A 20603-nucleotide genomic window follows, 5' to 3' on the forward strand; every position below is an offset into this window, starting at 1 on the left:
CCTGATTGAAAAACCACAAGTCTCTCAGCTTGTCCTCATAGCAGACATGCTCCAGCCATCCAATCATCCTTGTAGCCCTCCTCTGCACCCGTTCCAACAGCTCCATATCCTCCTTATGTTGATGATTCCAGAACTGGACACAATACTCCAGATGGAGTCTCACAAGAGAGGAACAGATGGGCAGAATCGCCTCCCTCGACTGGCTGGCCACGCTTCTTTTGATGCAGCCCAGGACACGGCTGGTTTCTGGGCTGGGAGCGCACATTGCCAGCTCATGTCAAGCTTCTCTTCTCATCAACCAGCATCCCCAAGTTCTCCTCTGCAAGGCTGCTCTCAATCGCATCTGTATTGAAACCACAGATAACCTCGACCCAAGTGTAGAACATAAGGATGTGGAGCTGTTGGAACACGTCCAGAGGAGGGCGACAAGGATGATCAGAGGGCTGGAGCACTTCCCATACGACGACAGGCTGAGAGAGCTGGGATTGTTCAGCCTGGAGAAGAGAAGCTTCTGAAGAGACCTTATAGCGACCTTCCTGTACCTGAAGGGGCTACAGGAAAGCTGGGGAGTGACTGTTTACAAAGGCTTGTAGTGATAGGTCGAGGGGAAATTGCTTTAAATTGGAAGGAGGAAGATTTAGATCAGACATTAGGAAGAAATCCTTCGCGATGAGGGCGAGGCACTGATCAGGCGTAACAGGTCCGCGCCAAACCCCACGACGCTCTCACCGCCGGCAACGCGGACTTTACCCCCGCGGTCTCGGCGCCTGCGCGGCTCCGGCAGAGCACGGGCGGGCGCAAGGGCGCAGGGAGAAGGCGAGGCGGCTGCCCGGGCCGCGGGAGGAAGGGAGGGCAGGCAGCAGGGAGGGATTTATCGGCTGGCAGCGTCCCGTGACGGCGCCGGGCCGGACGGCGGCTGCGCCGAGAGGGCGGTGTCGTGCCGGAGCGAAGATGGCGGCGTCCATCGGTGGGCTGTGAGCGAGCCCCGCGGCGAGAGAGCGGCTGCCGCCCGGGCCCTGCGCGGCGGCGGCTCCGTGGCCAGTTCGGCCTTGGCAGCGGCGGCGAGCGCAGTGCTGGGGGGCGGGTCCGGGCAGCGCGGGCTCCCCGGGAAGGTAAATCACAGCGTGGGGGAGGCGGTGATGGTGGTGGTGATGATGATACCGCCGCCGCTGCTGCTGCTGAAGGTACCTTTCAGGTACCGTCCAGTATCTGAAGGGTCTACAGGAAAGCTGGAGAGGGACTGTTTATAAAGGCTTGTAGTGATAGGATGAGGGGTAATGGGTGTCAACTGCAGAGGGGCAGATTTGGGCTAGTTATAAGGAAGAATTTCTTCACTATGAGAGTGGTGAGGCACTGGCACAGGTTGCCCAGGGAAGCTGTGGCTGCCCCATCCCTGGAGGTGTTCAAGGCCAGATTGGATGGGGTCTTGGGCAGCCTAGTCTGGTGGGACGTGTCCCTGCCCATGGCAGAGGGGTTGGAATGAGATGATCTTTAAGGTCCTTTCCAACCCAAACTATTCTACGAGTCTACGATGATGATGGTGGAGGAGCGGGTTAGGGAGCTGGGATTCTTTAGCCTCAGGAACAAGAAGTTGAAGAGAGACCTTATCGCTCCCTACAGCCACCTAAAAGGAGGTTGTGGTGAGGTGGGTGCTGGTCTCTTCTCTCAAGTGATAGGATGACAGGGAATGTTCTCAAGTTGTGCCAGGGGAGGTTCACATTGGATATCAGGAAAAATTTCTGCACAGAAAGGGTCGTCGGCACCTGTAACAGCCGCCCAGGGAGGTGATGGGCAAGTGTTGAAAAGACAGGTGGATGAGGTGCTCAGGGATGTGGTTCAGTAGTGGACAGGTACTGCTGGACTTGATGATCTCAAAGGTCTTTTCCAGCCTGGCAATAATATGATGATGGAGGAGGAGGCTGTCCCCGCCTCCTTCCCGAGCCCTGGCTCGCTGCCACCCTGGGGCAAATGCTTCCCAGCAAAGCCCCCAGTTCCTCTGTGCCCCAGCTGTGGAGGGCAAGAGGTGGGCACCAGGAGATGGAGGGCGGTGAGCAGCTGGCCCTTGCAGCTCTGACCTCCCTGTGTGGTTTATATTCCAAAGCCACTCTCAAGGCTTTCTCTTCCTGTATCTGCCAGCAGAGGAAAGGCTGGGCTTTTTTCAAATCTCAGCCTGCTTGGTGCTTCACTGAATGCGCTCTGGACCTGATGCAGGTTTTGTAGCCGTGGGGCAGAATGTGTCCTCTTTTTTAGACAAATACTAGTGTGTCCATTAAGAAAAGATTTTATTTTTTTTCTTCCTGGGTTTGGATCAAAATATAGCCATTATGAGTTTCTTCAGGAAATAATTTATGAAGAGCAGGAGAAATCAGGAGACTTGTTCTCACAGAGATGAGATTTCTATTTCTTCTGTATGCATGAAGAGCATGAGCAAAACTAAATGTATAGTTCAGAAAATATACCCTTAATGTGCTTATTTTTCCAGGAGTTTTGAATTTTTCCCACGGATGCTTTTCACTTGCTTTCTGTTTTCTCTAAGTCAAAACAAGTAGACACACTAAATGGTTTTCTGTCTGCAGGGAGCTGCCAGCTGTGTTTGGGATAGATTTTCCTGTTAGATGGTGTGGATCTTCCACCTTGATGGCTGTGTCTCTACTGAGAGCCAAGCTCTGGTCTGTAAAAATGTCATAGATCTCCAGTTAGGAGTAGTGGGGGTGTTCTTTTTTCAGCTCAGTGCTCTGATGCTGAGAATGTTGAAGCATGCTGCTTGGGGGGAAACATAAGCATATAAGTTTATTTGGAGTCTTACTATTGATGCACTTATTCTCTGCTCTCCGGCTGCTTTTGAAATTAATGTAATCTGTAGGGTATTTTTGCTTTTACTGTTGTGCTCTTTCGGAAATAAGATCGATGGCAGTGAGTCTGAGAAGATGACGTTGAGTAGAGGGCTGCTTTGCTTCCTATTATTCAGCACTGATTAAATAATACCATACCTTATAAAATATTCTTTGTTTTAGAACTTAAGTTCTTTCAAATCAAAGCCTTCTTGATAATTAAAAGATTATCTACATAGGCTACTTGCATGTAGTGAGATATGTAGAAGAGGAGGAAGGCAATCGAAGGGACTGCTAGCGACTCGAGTTTCATCTTTTAATTGGGTTAAGAGAATGCTGTTCAAATAGTCTGGCATGGCTTAGTTCAGAGTAACAGGACCAGTATCATAAATGTAAAAACTATGCTTGGCTCTAGCCTGCTTCAGTTTATAGATACGCAATGTGTTCGAATCCCTGCATGCTATAGGCAGCCAAGTACTAGAACACTTAACTAGATATTACTGACTCGTCTCCATTGTTACTGACCACTTTTTTTCCACTTGCAACAAATTTCTAAGAGCTGAGTATCTGTCCCAGTGTAGTGTAGACTTTCCAGGAACTTAACCACATACTTTAGTCTTGTTGGAATACGTTTCTAAAAAAGATTTATTTTATATATATTGCTCACTCCTCTGAGTGTCATGTGGTATTTTTCATAGTTTCCAAACTTGTATTTGTCCTGAGAGTCTGAATCATTTTGTATTACCATATTTGAAGTGACATATTGGGTATTGGTCTTAAGGGCCAGATCTGTGTTTCAGATTGAGCAGGTGACTTCTAATTTGTTTTTGACTTAGTTCTTTAGCTGGCATTCAACTGTATCTTGATGTTTTAACCTTCAGCTGTTTAACTTCTCAGTTTGCTTCCAAAGACTCATGCCCAAAACCCGATAATTCTAACTTATTAATAACATTTAAAATAGAAAAATATTCTGAAGAAATATGACAAGATGGCTAAATATGGCTGAAAGGAGTACTTCTTTCTTCCCTCCATTAGTGAGTAAACCCTTTTGTTCTGATACTCACCTCGTAGCTGGTCAATCAGAATGGTTCATTGATACAGCAGAATGCTAATGTAGATGGAAAAGAAAAAAGCAAGTGTGGGAGACTGTTTATTCTCAGCAGTGGTCCTCAGTGAGGGAACGGGAGCAGTCAGCTGGAGGACGGACACTGAAGCCGTCACCATCATTTCTGGAAGCAGTAAGGTTGGAATTCTCAGCCTTTTTGCATCTTGGACTGTGGAAGGTGGCAATGCTGCTATCACTGAGGCAGGTTGCACTAATCGTCTGCTAAGGATCTAGTGGGTCTCATCTCTTTCTCCCCTTACAAAAAAGGGCTGCGCAACAGATTAAGAAATCTCAATTTCCACAGCTAATTAGGCTGTAGCACTTTAAAGTCAGAGTACTGTTTAGGTAAGAGGAAAAATTTTTAGTGTTTGTTAAAAGTAAGCTGTCCATTTGCCAGTTAATGCACACAGCAGTCAAAGAGGCAGATGAAACCTAGGCAGCTAAAACATTTCAGTGCAAAAAACCTATTTTATTTAAATAATGCCTTTAAAGCTACAGATGATTAGATGACTAGAAATTGGGCTGCAGACCTTTAAGCTAAATGGTAGGTAAGTAGAACCATATTTTAATGGAACCTTGTGGGTTTTTTTATTAGTGCTTTGCTTTCATTTCTTTCCATTTGGACCCTGCTTTTATCCTCTTGGTGTATCTTCTCTGTCTTGGGAAAGTCACACTTGAGTTGATGTGAGTAGCTGTCCCTGTGTGGTATAGACTTTCTACGAACTTTACCTTGTATTTTACCCTTGCTGGAATAAATTTTTAAAAAGATTTCTCAGTTTATCAGCATTTCTTTTCCTCTTTTCACCCAAGAAATCTCAGTTTCTTATTGGTGCTTTTTTCCCTCCTCCCTCCAGTGGAATAGAGCAGTAACTCTGTTTGGGGCTCTGAAGTCCTACCTTAGTGTAGGTTAAACCTGAACTTGAAGTTATGGAAGCTTTGTAATAGTAGAGGAATAATATGATCAGGAGAAAGCTCAGTCTGAATTCTGGACTAAACTTTGAACCCATGTCCAGAATTCTGCCTTGAACTGAGGGATACTTATTTGTAATTACAGTTATGCCTGTTGCTTTGATGCCTGCAAGGTCACAGCTTTGTTTCTAACTCTTCAAGTGTTAGTGAGACTGACTGTCTCTGTTTCCTGAAATAGATTCTGTTTTCCCAGATGGTAACTTTGCCTGGAGAATGTGAAATCCTGGAAAAGTGGAAAGTATATGCAAGTTGAACACAGCTTGTGTAATATACCTATTAATGTAGCTTAAATGAGGTTGGGGGATTCCTGGCACCAGTTCAGGCTCTTTAGTTTTAGGGGTTGCTATTTCTGGCATGTGCAACACCCAAATGTGATTTCAGCTCTTCCTCAAAAAGCTGTTTCATTGCGACTTACAGTACTACAAGAACGAAACAGAAAAGTGTTGAACTTCTGCCTTGTGAAAAAGCTAATTAAAATATCCAGGTATTGGAGGAGTGCTTTAGTTAAGCTTCTCAAAGAAGTTGCAAGTCATGGACAATATTCTGCCTGCAGGAACCTCAGGTTACTTGACTGTACTTTGCATTCAGCATGCTCACTCTCTCAACCAGATGAAACATGTTTGTAAACTGTTACTTTCAAGGTACTGGTCTCCACTTTAGTAGAAATAGAGCAGCTGAACTAGATGCTTATCTGGTATTAAACCTTTGAGAGCCGTGGTGGGGGGATATCCAATGGATGTGCTGCAGTGTGTTCAAAATAAGCTTTAAAGTTGGGATTTTGTGTTATCAGTTACCCCAGGACATTGTGATGGTCATTAAGACTGGGTGATACTGTCCTGCATGCTTTTATGAAGGAAATAAACAATCTGACTCCAATTTTGTGTCGGGTCAGTCAACTTTTTAAGGATATCTTGAGTATAGGAAGAAGAGGTAAATGTGATGGTAAGAATGTTATTTTGGGAAATTAATATGATGAGACTGCGTAGACCACTATACCTTATACTGGCTAAACCCGACTAATAATAAAACCTGATGTGCTCTGCAAAGTCAATGGTTACGCTATGTCAGGTACTAAAATTAGAATGTATCAACATAATAGATAGTATAGTAAGAGGGATGCCACACTGACTCTGCAAGAATCAAAGAAGGAACATAACTTTTTGGTTTCTTTTAAAATGTCTTTTATTTGTCTTTGACATGAACTAATTTTTTCATCTTGCACTTACTGTGAAAAGAAAGACAACTGAAAAATGATTGCTGGATTTCAACATAGCAGCTCAGAACACAAGGCTATTGTTAGCTTTGTTTTCTGTTAAACTGCAGGAAAATGTGTACAAGAATTAATTGTTACTAGAATTTGGCATGTATGGCCTCTGTGCTAGCCTTCTCAGTGGGAGAGAGAATTACAGTCACCTTCTCTGAAAGTGTGGTGAGTAAAACATCAAAGCTTAGTGATTTTAATAGTTTTAATCTAAACAAAACAGCAGTCTAGGAATTTGTCACTCCCACTGCATGTATAATACTTCATATATCACTATCTTGAATATAGTTACATGCTGATGTTAAAATTAATGGAAGCCACTGGTAGTTCATAGTTGAGTATTTCTCAGTGGACTATTAAGTTTAGATAGATGTTTGCAAGTGTAAGAATATCTTGCTTTAAATATGCTAGAGCAGGTGGTTTTCAGGTCTGGGAGACTTAATAGAGCTGGTCGGAGTAGTCTGGTGTTGGCAAAACTGGAATTACAGATAAACAGATCTTGTAATCCCATACTTAGTGGAACTAGTATTGTTTTAAGCCTTTTCTTTTTTTTTTTTTTTTACTGGTACATTAAAGAGGGAGGTATAAAGATTGAGTATCTCGTACTTTATACTGAAAGATCCACAAAATTATCAGATTTAGATGTGTGCTGCCATACAGTGATAGCTGTATAATCTGGACAGTGTACTGTTTTGGTGCTTATCCACAGTGACAAGAACGCAGCATCGTTCTTATACTGTGCAAAATGGAGAATGCCAGGAATAATGCTGTTGAATATCTTACCCGCTGGGGAACTTTACTTTCAGAAACTGGATTTAAAGAATTTAACTTGCTCCGAGTCAGTAGGGTATTAACTCTGAAAATTTGATTTAAAGACCAAGTTATTGAATTATGTAAACACTGGTTTTCTCTTTTTCCAGAGCGGTACCACAAGTTCTCTTCAGTAGGTAGTGATGATTGTGCTGGCTCTTTACCTGAGGGAAGGAATTCTCAAGTTCATTTCAGTCAGGCTATCCGTTTTTCATGTTCATAACTGTATTACTGCTACAGTCTTTGCTCAGAAAGAAAATAGCCTGAAGTTATAGAGGGTAGAAATTAACAATGAGCTAATGTTACAAGTCATCCATCTCAAAATGAGACATCTTCCTTTGCCAGTCAGGTAGTGTTAGCCGACTGTAAAATGATGACTGGGATTGTAGTCAAACTTTTAGTGGGGTACTGACTGGGACTGGATTACTGTAGTGTTGCTTCATGCAAACTATGGATATGAATTCTTCCAGACTAGCTTCTTAAGCATGTGTTGTTTGGGAGTGCCACCACATGAATGATGGGAACCCAAGAGCAGTGTACCAATCTGTAATCAAGAGCAGGGAAGGCTGTTTTGACACATTCAAAAGTAAGACTAATGCTGTAGCTGTAACCTCAGAGTGACAGCTTCACTCTTGCAACTTAATCAAAGTACATCCATTTAAGTGCCTTGTATATGTAACAACAGTGAAGTGACATAAAAGGGAAATTAATTTCACAGGTACTCAACATTCATCAGTATTGATCATAGAAAGATAGTGTTTAGTTTTCAGAAACATTGCAACTTCCATGCAAGCAGTTGTTGGCAAGTTTCAGTTAAATTCGAGCACGCATTTAGAGAATAGGTATTCATGTGTGAAATAAGCATGCCCGGATGTTAGCCGTGGGATTGCTTAAACTTTTACAGCACAGAAGGGGTACTTAGTCAGCTCTTTAGTCACAATGCTTGGCTAATAAGTAAGTTTCTCAACTTCAAATTCCATTTCTGGAAAATAAGCTGTTCTATCTTTCCAGATTTCTCCTGCTCTTTTTTTTTAAAGAAAACAGCAATAGGAATCTGGCTTAGCTGGAGTTATGGATGCAGGGTACTTAAATCATCTTGATATTCTACAATTTTCAGGAGCTAAGTGTTCTGGCGCTGGCTTAAAATACACTTGAATCTGAATGTGCAGCAAAAGTAGTGTGGTTATAATAATACGGCAAATAATAGGGCATAAATTACTGTCCCCTGGTACTGTTAAAGAGTAACTGATGTAATAAAATCAGCAGGGAAACTAATAATTTGTGTTCAACCCTGTGCGCAATGTAGCCTATGAATTGTTGATAAATGTAAGTATTCTAATTTTTCGTGAGGAACTGACAAAGCAGTGACTTGAGTGTTTAAAAACAAAGTATTTTTGTCTTGAAGCATATTGATGATTAGTGAACTTTGGTTTTAAATTAAAGTCATGGGTACTAACAGGATGTCTCTTTTGTTTTCAGGTCTTGGCACAGAATGAATATAATTAGAGAAAACAGAGATCTTGCTTGTTTCTATACAACAAAACATTCATGGAGGGGGAAGTAAGTAGTTTAAAGTTTGGATTTTTTTTGTTTTATGTGACATTCCTCCTCTCCAATGTTGTATTTAACTGCATAATTCCTGTATTGATAGATGAAAATTGAACTGAAGGCTCCTGCTGCTCAGTCTCTGAACTGAATGTGTCTTCCCTGGATCAATTTTGATTTTAAAGATAGTGTCTTAGCCTTCCTCTACGAGTTCCCACACTTCAGCTTTGCTCTGAAACAGACAACCTGACTTATTCAGCTTCTGAGTCTCTTTGAGCCTCAGAAGAATAAAATAGTAGCTTCAAAGTGGAAATGCTTTTTCTCTGAACAGGTTCTTGGAGGAGTTAATGTCTTATGTACTTTAGTAGACAAGGGTCTTTAGTCCACACATATACTTACCACGTGTAATAGATTATCTGTTAAATTGCTGACTGAGGTAACTTGATGACTTCTCTTGCTGGAAATACACTTCATCCCTAATGAGGGCCCTGGATCTAAGAGCAAATTTTGAGTGATGCTTCTGTCTGCAAAAGGTACTAACTTCTAATAAAACTATCTGTTAAACTATCATAACTGTTCTACTGTATTTGAAGTCAGCTCTCATGTTTACTTCTTGGAGCTTCACGGGGCTTTCTTTGGTATACTTGCCCATTCTTACATGCATATTAATGCTATGGAACTGGGATTTTTTTCTTGCTACCTAAACATCAACAGAACAAAGAGGGTACATTGTCTGCATCTTGGGAGCATGAATGCTACTTTATTCTAATGATTATTATTACTAAGAGGTGATGCCTGAATCTGTTTTTTTGGCTGTCTGTTGATGGATACTTCATGAATTCTTCCTGTCAAAGTTTGGGAATGTTGGGAAGGAAAGAAGGATGGGATTGTAAGGAATGGCAGACATAGATCTTTTTCAGGTGTGCTTTGAAGAACCATGAGATTGCTTCAGTGTCTAATCAAAGACCTCCGTGCCTTTTTGTCAGCAGAAATTGAAGCCTTGAGTAGTTCAGAGTCTAGAGTGGACTGAACAGCTGTATGAGGGCAAAATCTTTCCTCTAAGAAGACAGGTTCTTGATTGACTTGAAATAAATAGTTTAATATTTAGTTTAGCCGCAATAGAATTCTAGCTGATACTTGTGTAAATTGAGCCTTGCCCTAGTTAGGATCCAAGCATTTGGATTTCTGTGGGCATGGGTAAATAAACCATTTCCTTTACTAACAGTAAGGTACTGTGTTTGCGTAGAACATTATAACAGTTTTTTTCCTCTCAATCTTTCTGTCCTTTAACAGCAAATGTATAGTCTTTTCCTCTAAAGTTCCTGTGGTGTATCTGCAAATTTGGTGTGGGTATAGTTTGAGCCACTTGTTGAAAGTTAACTAAAGAGAATTTGGATGGCTTCTCTCGCCCAGTGCCTTCCTTTACAGAACCTGTTCCTATGTGATGCGAGGTGTTGAAGTTGGAGTACTGTAATGTTGAACTTCTGCAGTAGTGTTCTGATAGACTTAGTTTGAAGTTTTATGAGACTCAATAGATTAAAATCTAAACCAGAGGCTTAGTTTGAAAACTCAGTGGCACCTTACTTTTCACATAATGAAGGGGAAAGGAATAATTAGTGAGTAGTTTCCTCTTGTGTTGCAGCAGAATCTTACATGGCTTTTAGTAAACTTATATTTGAATTACTTACGTCCACTCAAAAAAACGCCAAACCAAAAAATAACTTAATATTTACTGCTAAATGAGCCTGAATCACTTCTGTTATTCATATGATTTGTTGTTTGCTGAATATGGGCTGTGTGCATGGCACTTAAAATATTTTCTAGTAGGACAGATGATGATGCTGTAGTGTCAGTCTGTAGTTCTGTAAAATTAATAAACATCTTTCTCGTGAGTGTGGTGGTGTGAAAATTTGTCTACTGGGCTCATCCTGATTAAAAAACCTCCAAACTTCAGACTTCTACAGTGCTTTTAAGAAGCTAGTGAATAGGCAATAGCCTTTTTACTGGGGAAGAGGGCATTGGCTTCAAATTCTTCTTAAACCAGCCTGGCATTAGACAGTACTGCGGAATAGTTTGAGAGATGATGAGTGGTGAAGTCTTCAAGGACGGAAGGTATAAATACCTTTTTACGTATTTAAAGGTGAAGTTCTGGACAACGGTATGTTTAGGCCATGTGTAAGAACTGACTCCTGACTCTTCTCTGTGTGTTTTACGAGGTGTTGGTCTTCTGAGTTTGCCTGGGGAGAGGAGATAAAGGAAATGGTAACTTAGCAATATGCTGTTCTGTCTTGTGTTCCTTGTCACATCATGTAATAAGAATGCTGAATGATAAATGTACTTCCTAGATCTTGAAATACTGGCTTGAGCATGAGGGGAGGAAGAAAAAAGAGGCTGTGATGTTTGTAAGCTGATGTTGATTTATGTGTGATCATTGCAGATCCTTATTCTGCCACAAAGTTCTGTGAAGCTCTTTATTGTGTTAAGTGATTAAACAAAACCTTAAATGAGCAATTAAGTGTTTTGTTACTTGTCATAAATTCAAGTTCTTTAGAACAGCCTAAACAAGCCTTACTTGTAAATCATATTAAAGACATAATACCTATGTAAATTGTGTCACAAGAGGAAAGGGAACAGTTGCTTTGTCCAAAGGATTTTCTTATGGCCTAAGAACTATAATGGGGTTGTTAACAGCCAGAGTAACTTTAAATGTTCTTCATTGCTACAACTTCTCTTGACCTGCATTTTAAATAAGGAAAATTCAACTATGTGGAAAAACAAATATTTTTTTCAAATAGATTACATGTATTTAAGACGGTGTGTCACTTCAATATTACAGATTTTTCTGAACTTTGGACAAAATAAGTTCTTCAATTCCTAGGTAAACTGCTGTGGGCCAGTAATAGCTTGAACTTGCACCAGTTCATTTAGGTGCTAGGAAGATAGAAGATGCTAGGAAAATGAAGTTTGTGAGATTCGCTATGTCAGACAGATACTCTTGGCCTTACTGCTATGAGAGAAGTGAGGATAGGTCAAATAACATGAAGGAGTAGCTCTGAATGTATTGGAAGCCCATGGAAAGTTTGACCTTATACAGAAGTGATGGCTTGTGCTGCAGGCCTGGGGTGTGAGAGAGAAGGGACTGCAACCCAAGAATTCAGAGGGAAGAAACAACCTGCTTATTGAAGCAGTGTCTAGAATGGCACAGATCCAGATTGGTTAGTTGGTCATCTGGTTGATCTTATCCTGTTCTTTCCTCAGCAAACCCACAATTTAGCCAGAAATGAAACTGAAATTGTTACACTGAATCAGTTTGAATATGGACAACTAGCCAAAATATTTTTATTTGGTTCAAGTGTGTGAAAGGCATATACATTCAGATCTTCTTTCTTTCGCTACGGGATGGTTAATAGAACTGACTCTGGTTCAGGCTTGGCTTGTCTTTCTGGGCAGGGCTCCTTCTAGATAGAAGTACCCTAGAATAAAAAGTTTGTATAAATAGTAAGGGACTAGTAACAAATCTGCTGTTTCAAACTCTCGTTAGTTATGTTCCAAAGCCTTCTGATTCAGAGATATGTAAATAGTCTCTATTTAAGTAGTTGGTTCAGAGTATGTTCTGAAGATAGTCTAGGAAATGAAACCATGGTAAAGCTTCTATTTCATGCTTGATTGCGTCTAAATTTCTTAGCTTTAGGTCACCGTTGCTTGTTTCTGATAAGCCTGAAATACCACCAACTTCCTCGCTACAGCTGGTCTTGAAGCACTATAGCCATATCTGTGATATTGATGTGTGCTGAGTATCTCTGTATTAAACTATAGCTTCAGTGATCTGAATCTTTCTGAGTTTAGTAGTCTTAATTTTCCTCAAGGTAGAGAAAGTTAGGCTTGGCCATAGTAACATATTGTCTTACTACGGTATTGTGACCAAAAATCTAAATTGAATTATTTCATGTTGCAACTGTTGTCTGAGACAGCTTCAAACAAATGCTTTAGAGTATTGCAGAAATATATTTTTTCTTGTGTCATCTTTTTAGAGTTTATTTTAGGTACTGGTGGTACCTTCCAGTGCAAATTCTGAGAGTCTTTGGTCCTGACATAGCCAGTAACATAGGAGAAGAGGCACATAAGGAAATACGTTTACTAGTATTTGATTTTTGTGTCCCCTTTATGGGTATATAGAAGAGAGGAGCTTAACATACAAGGGTGAATTAAAAACTAGCAACTTAGCAAAGAAAATTCCATGTTAATTTCTTAACACTGACTTATACATCTTCCTAACGTAATTTTTGCCATCCAACAGGTTTTTTCTATGACTTACAGAGAAACTAACACTCTTCTGTAATTCTAGGTATAAGCGAGTCTTTTCAGTTGGAACCCATGCCATCACCACGTACAATCCCAACACGCTAGAAGTTACAAACCAGGTAACTATAACTTTTGAACAGGGCTGTTTTGAGGTGATTTGACTTATATTCACTATATGAGTGAATAGTGGCATTCAGTCTCCAGAAACTATCTCGTCTGATGAGATCTAAGCAAAACCAGAAGGTATGGCAGCTGTTACAATAGCCCGCAACACAAAACTGGTGTTGCCTTCGCTAACTCTGCAAATATCCAGTAGTTTTTGCACTCTTATGCAATTTGTCTTCATTGTCCAGTAAGTAGAAGTTTGCTTTTGGGTGTGCTGTTCTAAATGAACTGGATTGAGTTTGATCACTGTAACACTATGTCCCTGAAGGGAGTCGGGACACTTAATTACTTTGCAGAGTATCAAATAGGAATCTCAAGCTGGAACTGTCACCTGTGCTAGCTTTTGTCTCAGTACAGCAACTCAGTTATTATAGGTGCTAAGGATTTTTGACTGGAGGAGATATAGCTCTAAAATTACTAATAGTATAACCTAATTAATTTCAATTATCTAGTGGCCTTATGGGGATATCTGTAGTATTTCACCTGTTGGAAAAGGACAAGGGACCGAATTTAGTCTCACTTTTCGCAAAGGAAGTGGAAAAAAGTCCGAAACTCTTAAGTTTTCCACAGAGCACAGAACAGAACTCCTTACAGAGGCACTGGTAAGATTTATTTTTTTTCCCTTCATGCAAGCAGTAAGTACTTGGTTATCTTGGATGGCTTACTATGCTTTCCTTCCTTATATAAAAATAAGGAAAGCAAGTTGTCTTTTGAGCTGTTTATTAATATACTTGATCTTGTGACAGTTGCAGCAACTCATGCATAGTTCTTAAATAGCAAGTAGAGCTACAAATATTGAAATGTTAACTTGTTCTAGTCGTAAGTCTTGATGGAGGCTTAGTTCAAGTCTCTTAAAACCGTGTCAGCTTAAATATAAGCTTTCTGAATAGATTGGCTATTGTATTTGCATTCATTCATGATTAACTTTTTTTAAAACAGAGATTCAGGACAGACTTCTCGGAAGGAAAAATCACAGGAAGGGTAGGTATCTGACTTTTCTGGATCATGTGTGATTTAATGAAATGATCTAAAGACTTAAACTTCTACCGTGTCCATATATGTTATGGTTGTGCTATACACACTACCTGAAGTAGCTCTGGTAAATTTGGATCTGAAGTCTAGCTTTGATCAGAGAAAATCAAAGAGTTTGTTCAAAAGCGATGGAAACCTTTTCAGTGTAGAATATTTGGGTTCTCTTCACTTGGCCTGACCCTTGTGGAGGTATGCTTAAAGAGACTGAATGATAGTACTGAAATAAAGGGCTTTGTCGCATGGAGCTCTTATTTGGAGAGAAGGAAGAAGAAAAACATAAGCTTTGATTCTTTATTCATTGTTCACTGTTTCAAGTATTTTACTTTCTAACTCTAAATGGTTTTCTGCATAATGTTCTGAACACTTGAGGTGGGAATACTGTTTCCTGGGAGTATTTCTGTAGGTCGTACTAAAGACAAGATTGACATTTAGTAAGTCTTGTTAATTTAGTGATAAGCGAGGCAATATAAAGAGCTGGGCCTTGTATTTGGTTTTATATCTTCTGATCATATCAGACGGCACTTAAAGTAGATTAAAACATTGCATATAATAAATCTTTGATCGTGAGCATAGCAACATTGCTGGAATATGAGGATCCCTTTTGTCTTACTGTAGTTGACAAAAGACCTCTCACTTGTGCTGATTTCAGTAAGTCTGTATTTGTAATAGCATATGACTGCAGGAGGCAGAAAATTTGCACTATGGTGATAAGGTTACCTTAATTTAGTCTTGATTAGCTGAATAACAGCATCTGGTGCAGTAGCGGTTTTCTTGTCTAACCGCAGTGCATGTAGTCTGAGTAGTCCCTGTTCTGCAACAAGAGAAACTTACTCCCTTTTGGGGTGGATGTTTTGGGTTTGCTGTTCTCTCTTCAAAATGCATTGTTTAAACTGTGTTGGGTTTTGATGCAGTGTGTTCTCCATGTAGATAAGAGCAGTAAGGAAAATGATACAATTTTTTGAAATTTGCACCCACACTGCTTACTAGATTGGAAAAGAACCCTTGCTGCGTAGTAAGGGAGTGTGTGTGTATGTGTCTAAAAGTAACGCTCTCTCCAGAGGTATAACTGCTATAAACATCACTGGAGCGATACAAGGAAACCTGTGATTCTGGAAGTGACTCCTGGAGGTATTGACCAAATTGATCCTGCAACAAATAAAGTCCTGTGCTCCTATGACTACAGAAACATTGAAGGCTTTGTTGATATTGCTGACTATCAGGGAGGCTTCTGTATCCTCTATGGGGGATTTAGTAGATTGGTGAGTACTAAACCAAAACATCTTGGTGTGGTGCTTAGGGTGTTTGTTTATAGCTGCATATTTAATAATGAAGCTTCAACATAATTTGAGCATGCAAATATGTGTGGTTTTGGGACACAGCTGTGAAGCCTCAAGGCCTGTGGACAGGGTTTAAGAACTCTTTTTCACGGGAAACTACTCTTGAACATCTCAAACAATATGTAGAGGGTTTTTTTGCTTATTGCATACTGAAAAACTACAGAGCATAAAATATCCATTTCTTTATGCAGTGTGAATTTCCTGACATTTCTCAGTTATGGAGGTGACAGGCAGTATTGCTAATGTACTTAACTGATGGAAGGATTCTAATCGGAAATAGCTCAGTCAGTGTTGGTGCTTCCTGTTTAGGTCTGTGATCTGATATTCAGCAGCTTTGCTTGGGAAATACTGCAGTGTAATGTTGGCTTCAAGATATTAAAAGGCCTTCTGTGTTACTATACTGTAAGCAGCTGAAATAGATCTTCAGGAATTAATTCATTGTTACTGATGTAAATATAGCTACCTCAGTCACTTCTAACAAAATACAACTCTGCACTCTAGATCAGGGTTTCCATGTCTTTTTTGTACTACAGCATTCTTTCATATGGCATAAAACTAGCAATGTAGGACTGATATTCTACAGCAGCCCTAACCTTGTCTAGCAAGGCTGAATACCAGCCCTTACAGGTAGCAGCTGGGGTTCCACTGTCGTTCCCACTGTCGTTCTTTGGCTCCTCACTCCTGCCAGGAGATGTTGCCAAGGGTAGACAGACAGGTGATGCAGACCTTTGCTTTAGTGGCATGCTAATGTGTAGCAGGATGTCCTTGAGGAATAGCTGCAATACTTTTGTTTGTTTGTTTGTTTGAAAGGGAAATGTAAACTTCATAGTGGATCTCTTGTGTTATAAATACCATTTCTCTTTATACTATGCACTTAGAGGCAATCCTAGCTGCTGGGAAGGTTCTCTGCTGTTAGGTAACTAGTGGAGGATTATTTATGGAACTGATTTCTTGTTTTATTTTCTTGTGAAAACTTGCAGCACCTGTTTGCATCTGAGCAGAGGGAAGAAATTATCAAAAGTGCAATAGAGCACGCTGGCAACTTCATAGGTATCTCTCTGCGGATAAGGAAAGAATCTCTAGAATTTGAGCAATACTTGAATCTTCGCTTTGGAAAATATAGCAATGATGAATCTGTAACTTCTTTAGCAGAGTTTGTGGTTCAGAAAATAACACCTAGACACTTGGTAAGTGTTTCAAACCGAACTTGCTTGATTACTTCTTAGGTGCTACAAATTGTCTTTCCTAATGCACCTTATTTTTTTTAAGGAACCTGTGAAAAGAGTACTAGCTCTTACAGAAGCTTGCTTAGTTGAGCGGGATCCGGCTACCTATAACATTGCAACTTTGAAACCTTTGGGCGAGGTAAGAGGCAACTCTTCTCAATATCACTTCAAATAGAAGCTCTGGAAGCAGGGCTGAAGCACCTCTGCTATGAGGACAGGGAAGTTGTGGATGCCCCATTCCTGGAATTGTTCAAGGTCAGGTTGGGTGGGGCGTTGAGCAGCTTGGTGTAGTGGGAGGTGTCCGTGCCCATGACAAGGGGGTTGGAACTAGATGATCTTTAAGGTCCCTTCCAACCCAAACTATTCTATGATTCTATGAAGATGATAATAATAGGCATTTGATAGTATACGTAAGATGACCTCAATTTGTAGTCGTTAAATAACACTGCTTTGTGAATATGATACTTATCTCTTATTTTTAGATATTTGCAATAGTATATGACTGTGAAAACCCCCAGCTTTTTACTATTGAGTTTATCAAAGGACAAATTCGGAAATATTCTTCAACAGAAAGGTAATTAGAGCTCCTGTGTGTTATGAATTCAAACAGAAGTTGTCATTGTAGTGCTTCTAGTTTCTTAGCTTTCATAAACTGATCAGTGGAAGTGTTAAATTGAAGCCTTGCTATTCTTGTAGTCTGCCACTCAGTAATCAAGATTTGTTAATCTTTCACCTTCATCCCAATTTTTAAGCAAATATGACTGGAAGTTTTCTGATGAACATGTAAGTTAGACGGTTTGATAACAGCCTGTTTGTCATAAGGAATGTTGTCCTATGTGCGTTGTGCTTGGTTAAGCAGTGTATCTGAGAGAAAGAAAGAAAACGCATTTTAAGTGATACGGAGATGTGAAGGCTGTAAACCCTTTGAGCTGTCTGCTTGTCTTAGTTGATTCTATTTAAAACAACCAACAGGATAGTCCCCGAGTGCACTTCCAGTTGTAATGCAGTGTAATCCTGCTAAGTGAGGTTTTGCAGAAAGTATAGGGATGAATTGGCTCACAACATGTGTGACTCATTAACAGATAATCTAGAGTTGATCCCTTTAGTGAAAGGCTACAGCTGACTGTATTGGGCATAAGACAGCTCTGATCTTACAGTGAATAAAGGAACACCTGAAAGTTAGTGACTTCCTCTATAGCTGTATTTGTTAGCACCAGTGTTTGTAAGAGATTCCAAGTATTGCTGCCTTTCATTTTGTGCTTGAATTTTTTTTGGAGTGCCTATTTTTCTTATAACTTAGCTCTTTGGCATCACTTTTCTGATGTAAATGGTATTTATATGTTTTTCTCCCAATCCAGAGATTCTCTCCTTGCTAGCTTGTTGGATGGAGTGAGAGCTTCTGGTAATAGAGATGTCTGTGTGAAAATGACCTCCACGCACAAAGGCCAGCGTTGGGGATTACTCAGTATGCCTGTAGATGAAGAAGTAGAGAGCCTTCATCTGAGGTTTTTGGCTGCTCCTCCAAGTAAGCTAATGCTTATCACGTGGTTTTGTAGTGCTCTTTAAAGCATCGGTATATTTAATCAAGTACTATGTTCTTAACGCTTGTTATGTCTTCTTCCAGATGGTAACTTTGCTGATGCTGTGTTCAGGTTCAATGCTAACATTTCCTACAGTGGGGTACTACATGCAGTTACACAAGATGTAAGGATAAATTCTTTGCCCATCCTCTTAAGATGCTGTTAATGTATAAATATATTAATAATTGTTATTTCTTAACCAGGGTCTGTTCTCGGAAAACAAGGAGAAACTCATTAATAATGCTATAACAGCATTGCTCTCGCAAGAAGGAGATATTGCAGCATCTAATGCAGAGCTTGAAAGCCAATTCCAAGCAGTAAGACGACTAGTGGCTTCAAAAGCAGGCTTCCTTGCCTTTACTCAGCTTCCAAAGTAAGTGAGAAGTCTTCTCAAGCTTGGAAGTGGTAGGTGAAAACAATTCTTGAAATTTTGATGAAGTTATAACTTCAGTTTTCAGTTTTAAAGATAAGCCTCACTTCTGAAACAGAATGGAAGACTATACTCAATTTCTTCCAGCCCTATGAGGCTGTCATTGGGCTTTAATGTAACTTGAGAATCCCAAACAATCATTAGTATGTAAAGCTGATTCTTCCTTTGCTAAATACTCTGCTTCGAGTCAAATATGGTTTGATGTTTTCCCTAGTGGAAAAAAATTCTGAAAGGAGCCTTTATCTCTCCCCAAAGTAGGCAGCTGTTAATTTTTAAGGTATGTTGATGCAATTGCTGTCTTCAGCTCAACATAAGACAAAACTTGATGTTAGGAAATTGAGTTGTATTCCTACAGTAAGTAAAGCTGTTTGGAGTTTGTGTCTTAGTTGGATAACATAAGGAAGCAGAAAAAGCTGCCTGTTGTTCTGAAAATGAAACATTTTTTTGAATATTTCTGACTCTGGCGATTGTATAATGTGAAGAGTAACATACACACTTAATCTGAGACCTTTATAAAGTTCTAATTCTCTATGAGTAGTGTTCTGTGCTATCACTATCCTGTAACTACGGAAATAAGTCTTTGGTGAACATGCATTTGGCATATTGTTATCAGTGAAGTCAATATTTTCCTATGAAGGAATCTAAAATTTGTTAATGTCAAGGTACTGGCTTGTTAAATGCAATGGGAGCAAACTGCTTTTGGTGCCTGATAGGACGTTTCTTTTAAAACTAAGGTTAGTTTCCTCTCTAATCTTGGTGGTTTTGCTTCCCTTTCAAAAGATTTCGAGAACGGTTGGGAGTGAAAGTTGTGAAAGCCCTCAAAAGGAACAATGATGGTGTAACCCATGCCTCTATTGACATGCTTTGTGCCCTTATGTGTGTAAGTATTGAACTGCAGATTCTTTTCCTTTGGAATGTGTGAATTTCAGTCTACTGAAAGATGTAGAAATAGGGACTGCCCTTCAACTTGCAGTGTGCTCAAACATTAAATGACTTGTGGTACAGTGATTTCCTGCTGAACTTGAAGTAGGATGTGCTTTTTATGGGTTCAGGATGTGACTTTCAGACTACAGAACCGAGAGTTGAAATGTGACTAGGGAATACTTTTTTTTTTGTAGCCTATGCATGATGACTATGACTTGAGGCAGGAGCAGCTGAACAAAGCTTCCCTTCTTTCTTCCAAGAAGTTTCTAGAAAATCTACTAGAGAAATTCAATTCCCATGTGGTAAGTCCAGTTTTGAAAACAAGTAGCTTTTTTAAGTGCCTTTCCTAATTGCTGTGAAAACACTTCTGTTGTCCATGGATATATGTTTGAATTTATATCTGTGGTCCAAGTGCAGAACATAGAGCTATGTCTGGCATTGAAGTTTGTTTTAAATAGGTTTGGATCTTGAAAAAGTTGGAATATAGCTGTCTCTAGTGGCAGAACTTGAGTGTCATGCAACAAATGTCATGCATGTTTAATGTGGAAACCAAGTGTTCCTTTCAGCTAAAAGATAGTGTAAGCTGATATTTATGGAATTAAAACTAAAAAACGTGATTTGCAGTGCACCAGTATGTGAAGTCATGAGTCTCCAGTATACTTGTAGGAGCCAGTGTTTTACCGAAGCATTGCCATACTCAAGAGTAATGGCATATTTTAAACTTGCGACTTTTGCTTGGAGACTATTTTGTAGTATGACAGGAAAGAGCTCCTTCAGTGTTGTGAGTACTAAATAAAACTTGTGTGAATACTCCTGGGGCAGGGGAGAACCTGTATCTTTGTTACATACCTGTCTTCCTAATTTCAGGATCATGGGACAGGTGCCCTAGTAATTAGTTCGCTTCTGGACTTCCTGACATTTGCCCTATGTGCTCCATATAGTGAGACTACTGAGGGGCAGCAGTTTGATATGTTGTTGGAAATGGTGGCATCTAATGGAAGAACGCTATTTAAGCTCTTTCAGGTAAGAGTTCTTAGTTTTTTATTACAACTGTTAGAAGCTTTAAGTAGTCAGTGAACATGAACT

General features: G+C 40.0%; 1 protein-coding gene across 3 annotated transcripts in view; it reads left to right on the top strand.

Moving 5' to 3' along the window:
* The first annotated feature begins 922 nt into the window (after nt 1-922).
* DNAJC13 (DnaJ heat shock protein family (Hsp40) member C13) overlaps nt 923-20603 on the top strand; it is a 57268-nt gene continuing 37587 nt past the window's right edge. For 2 of the 3 annotated variants that reach the window (XM_054059235.1, XM_054059236.1), the window contains exons 1-15: nt 924-1112; nt 8456-8536; nt 12867-12942; nt 13441-13590; nt 13928-13969; nt 15079-15279; nt 16338-16544; nt 16627-16722; nt 17066-17157; nt 17942-18108; nt 18208-18287; nt 18367-18536; nt 19374-19473; nt 19712-19819; nt 20385-20540. In XM_054059235.1, coding sequence (XP_053915210.1) covers nt 8469-8536; nt 12867-12942; nt 13441-13590; nt 13928-13969; nt 15079-15279; nt 16338-16544; nt 16627-16722; nt 17066-17157; nt 17942-18108; nt 18208-18287; nt 18367-18536; nt 19374-19473; nt 19712-19819; nt 20385-20540 — 1713 coding nt within the window. In that variant the 5' untranslated portion in view covers nt 924-1112; nt 8456-8468. Of the gene's footprint in view, nt 1113-8455; nt 8537-12866; nt 12943-13440; nt 13591-13927; nt 13970-15078; nt 15280-16337; nt 16545-16626; nt 16723-17065; nt 17158-17941; nt 18109-18207; nt 18288-18366; nt 18537-19373; nt 19474-19711; nt 19820-20384; nt 20541-20603 lie in introns of all 3 variants that reach the window. The other variant, XR_008448628.1, reaches the window with a different exon arrangement.

This window comes from Cuculus canorus, chromosome 2, assembly GCF_017976375.1.
Source record: "Cuculus canorus isolate bCucCan1 chromosome 2, bCucCan1.pri, whole genome shotgun sequence".
Taxonomy (NCBI): domain Eukaryota; kingdom Metazoa; phylum Chordata; class Aves; order Cuculiformes; family Cuculidae; genus Cuculus; species Cuculus canorus.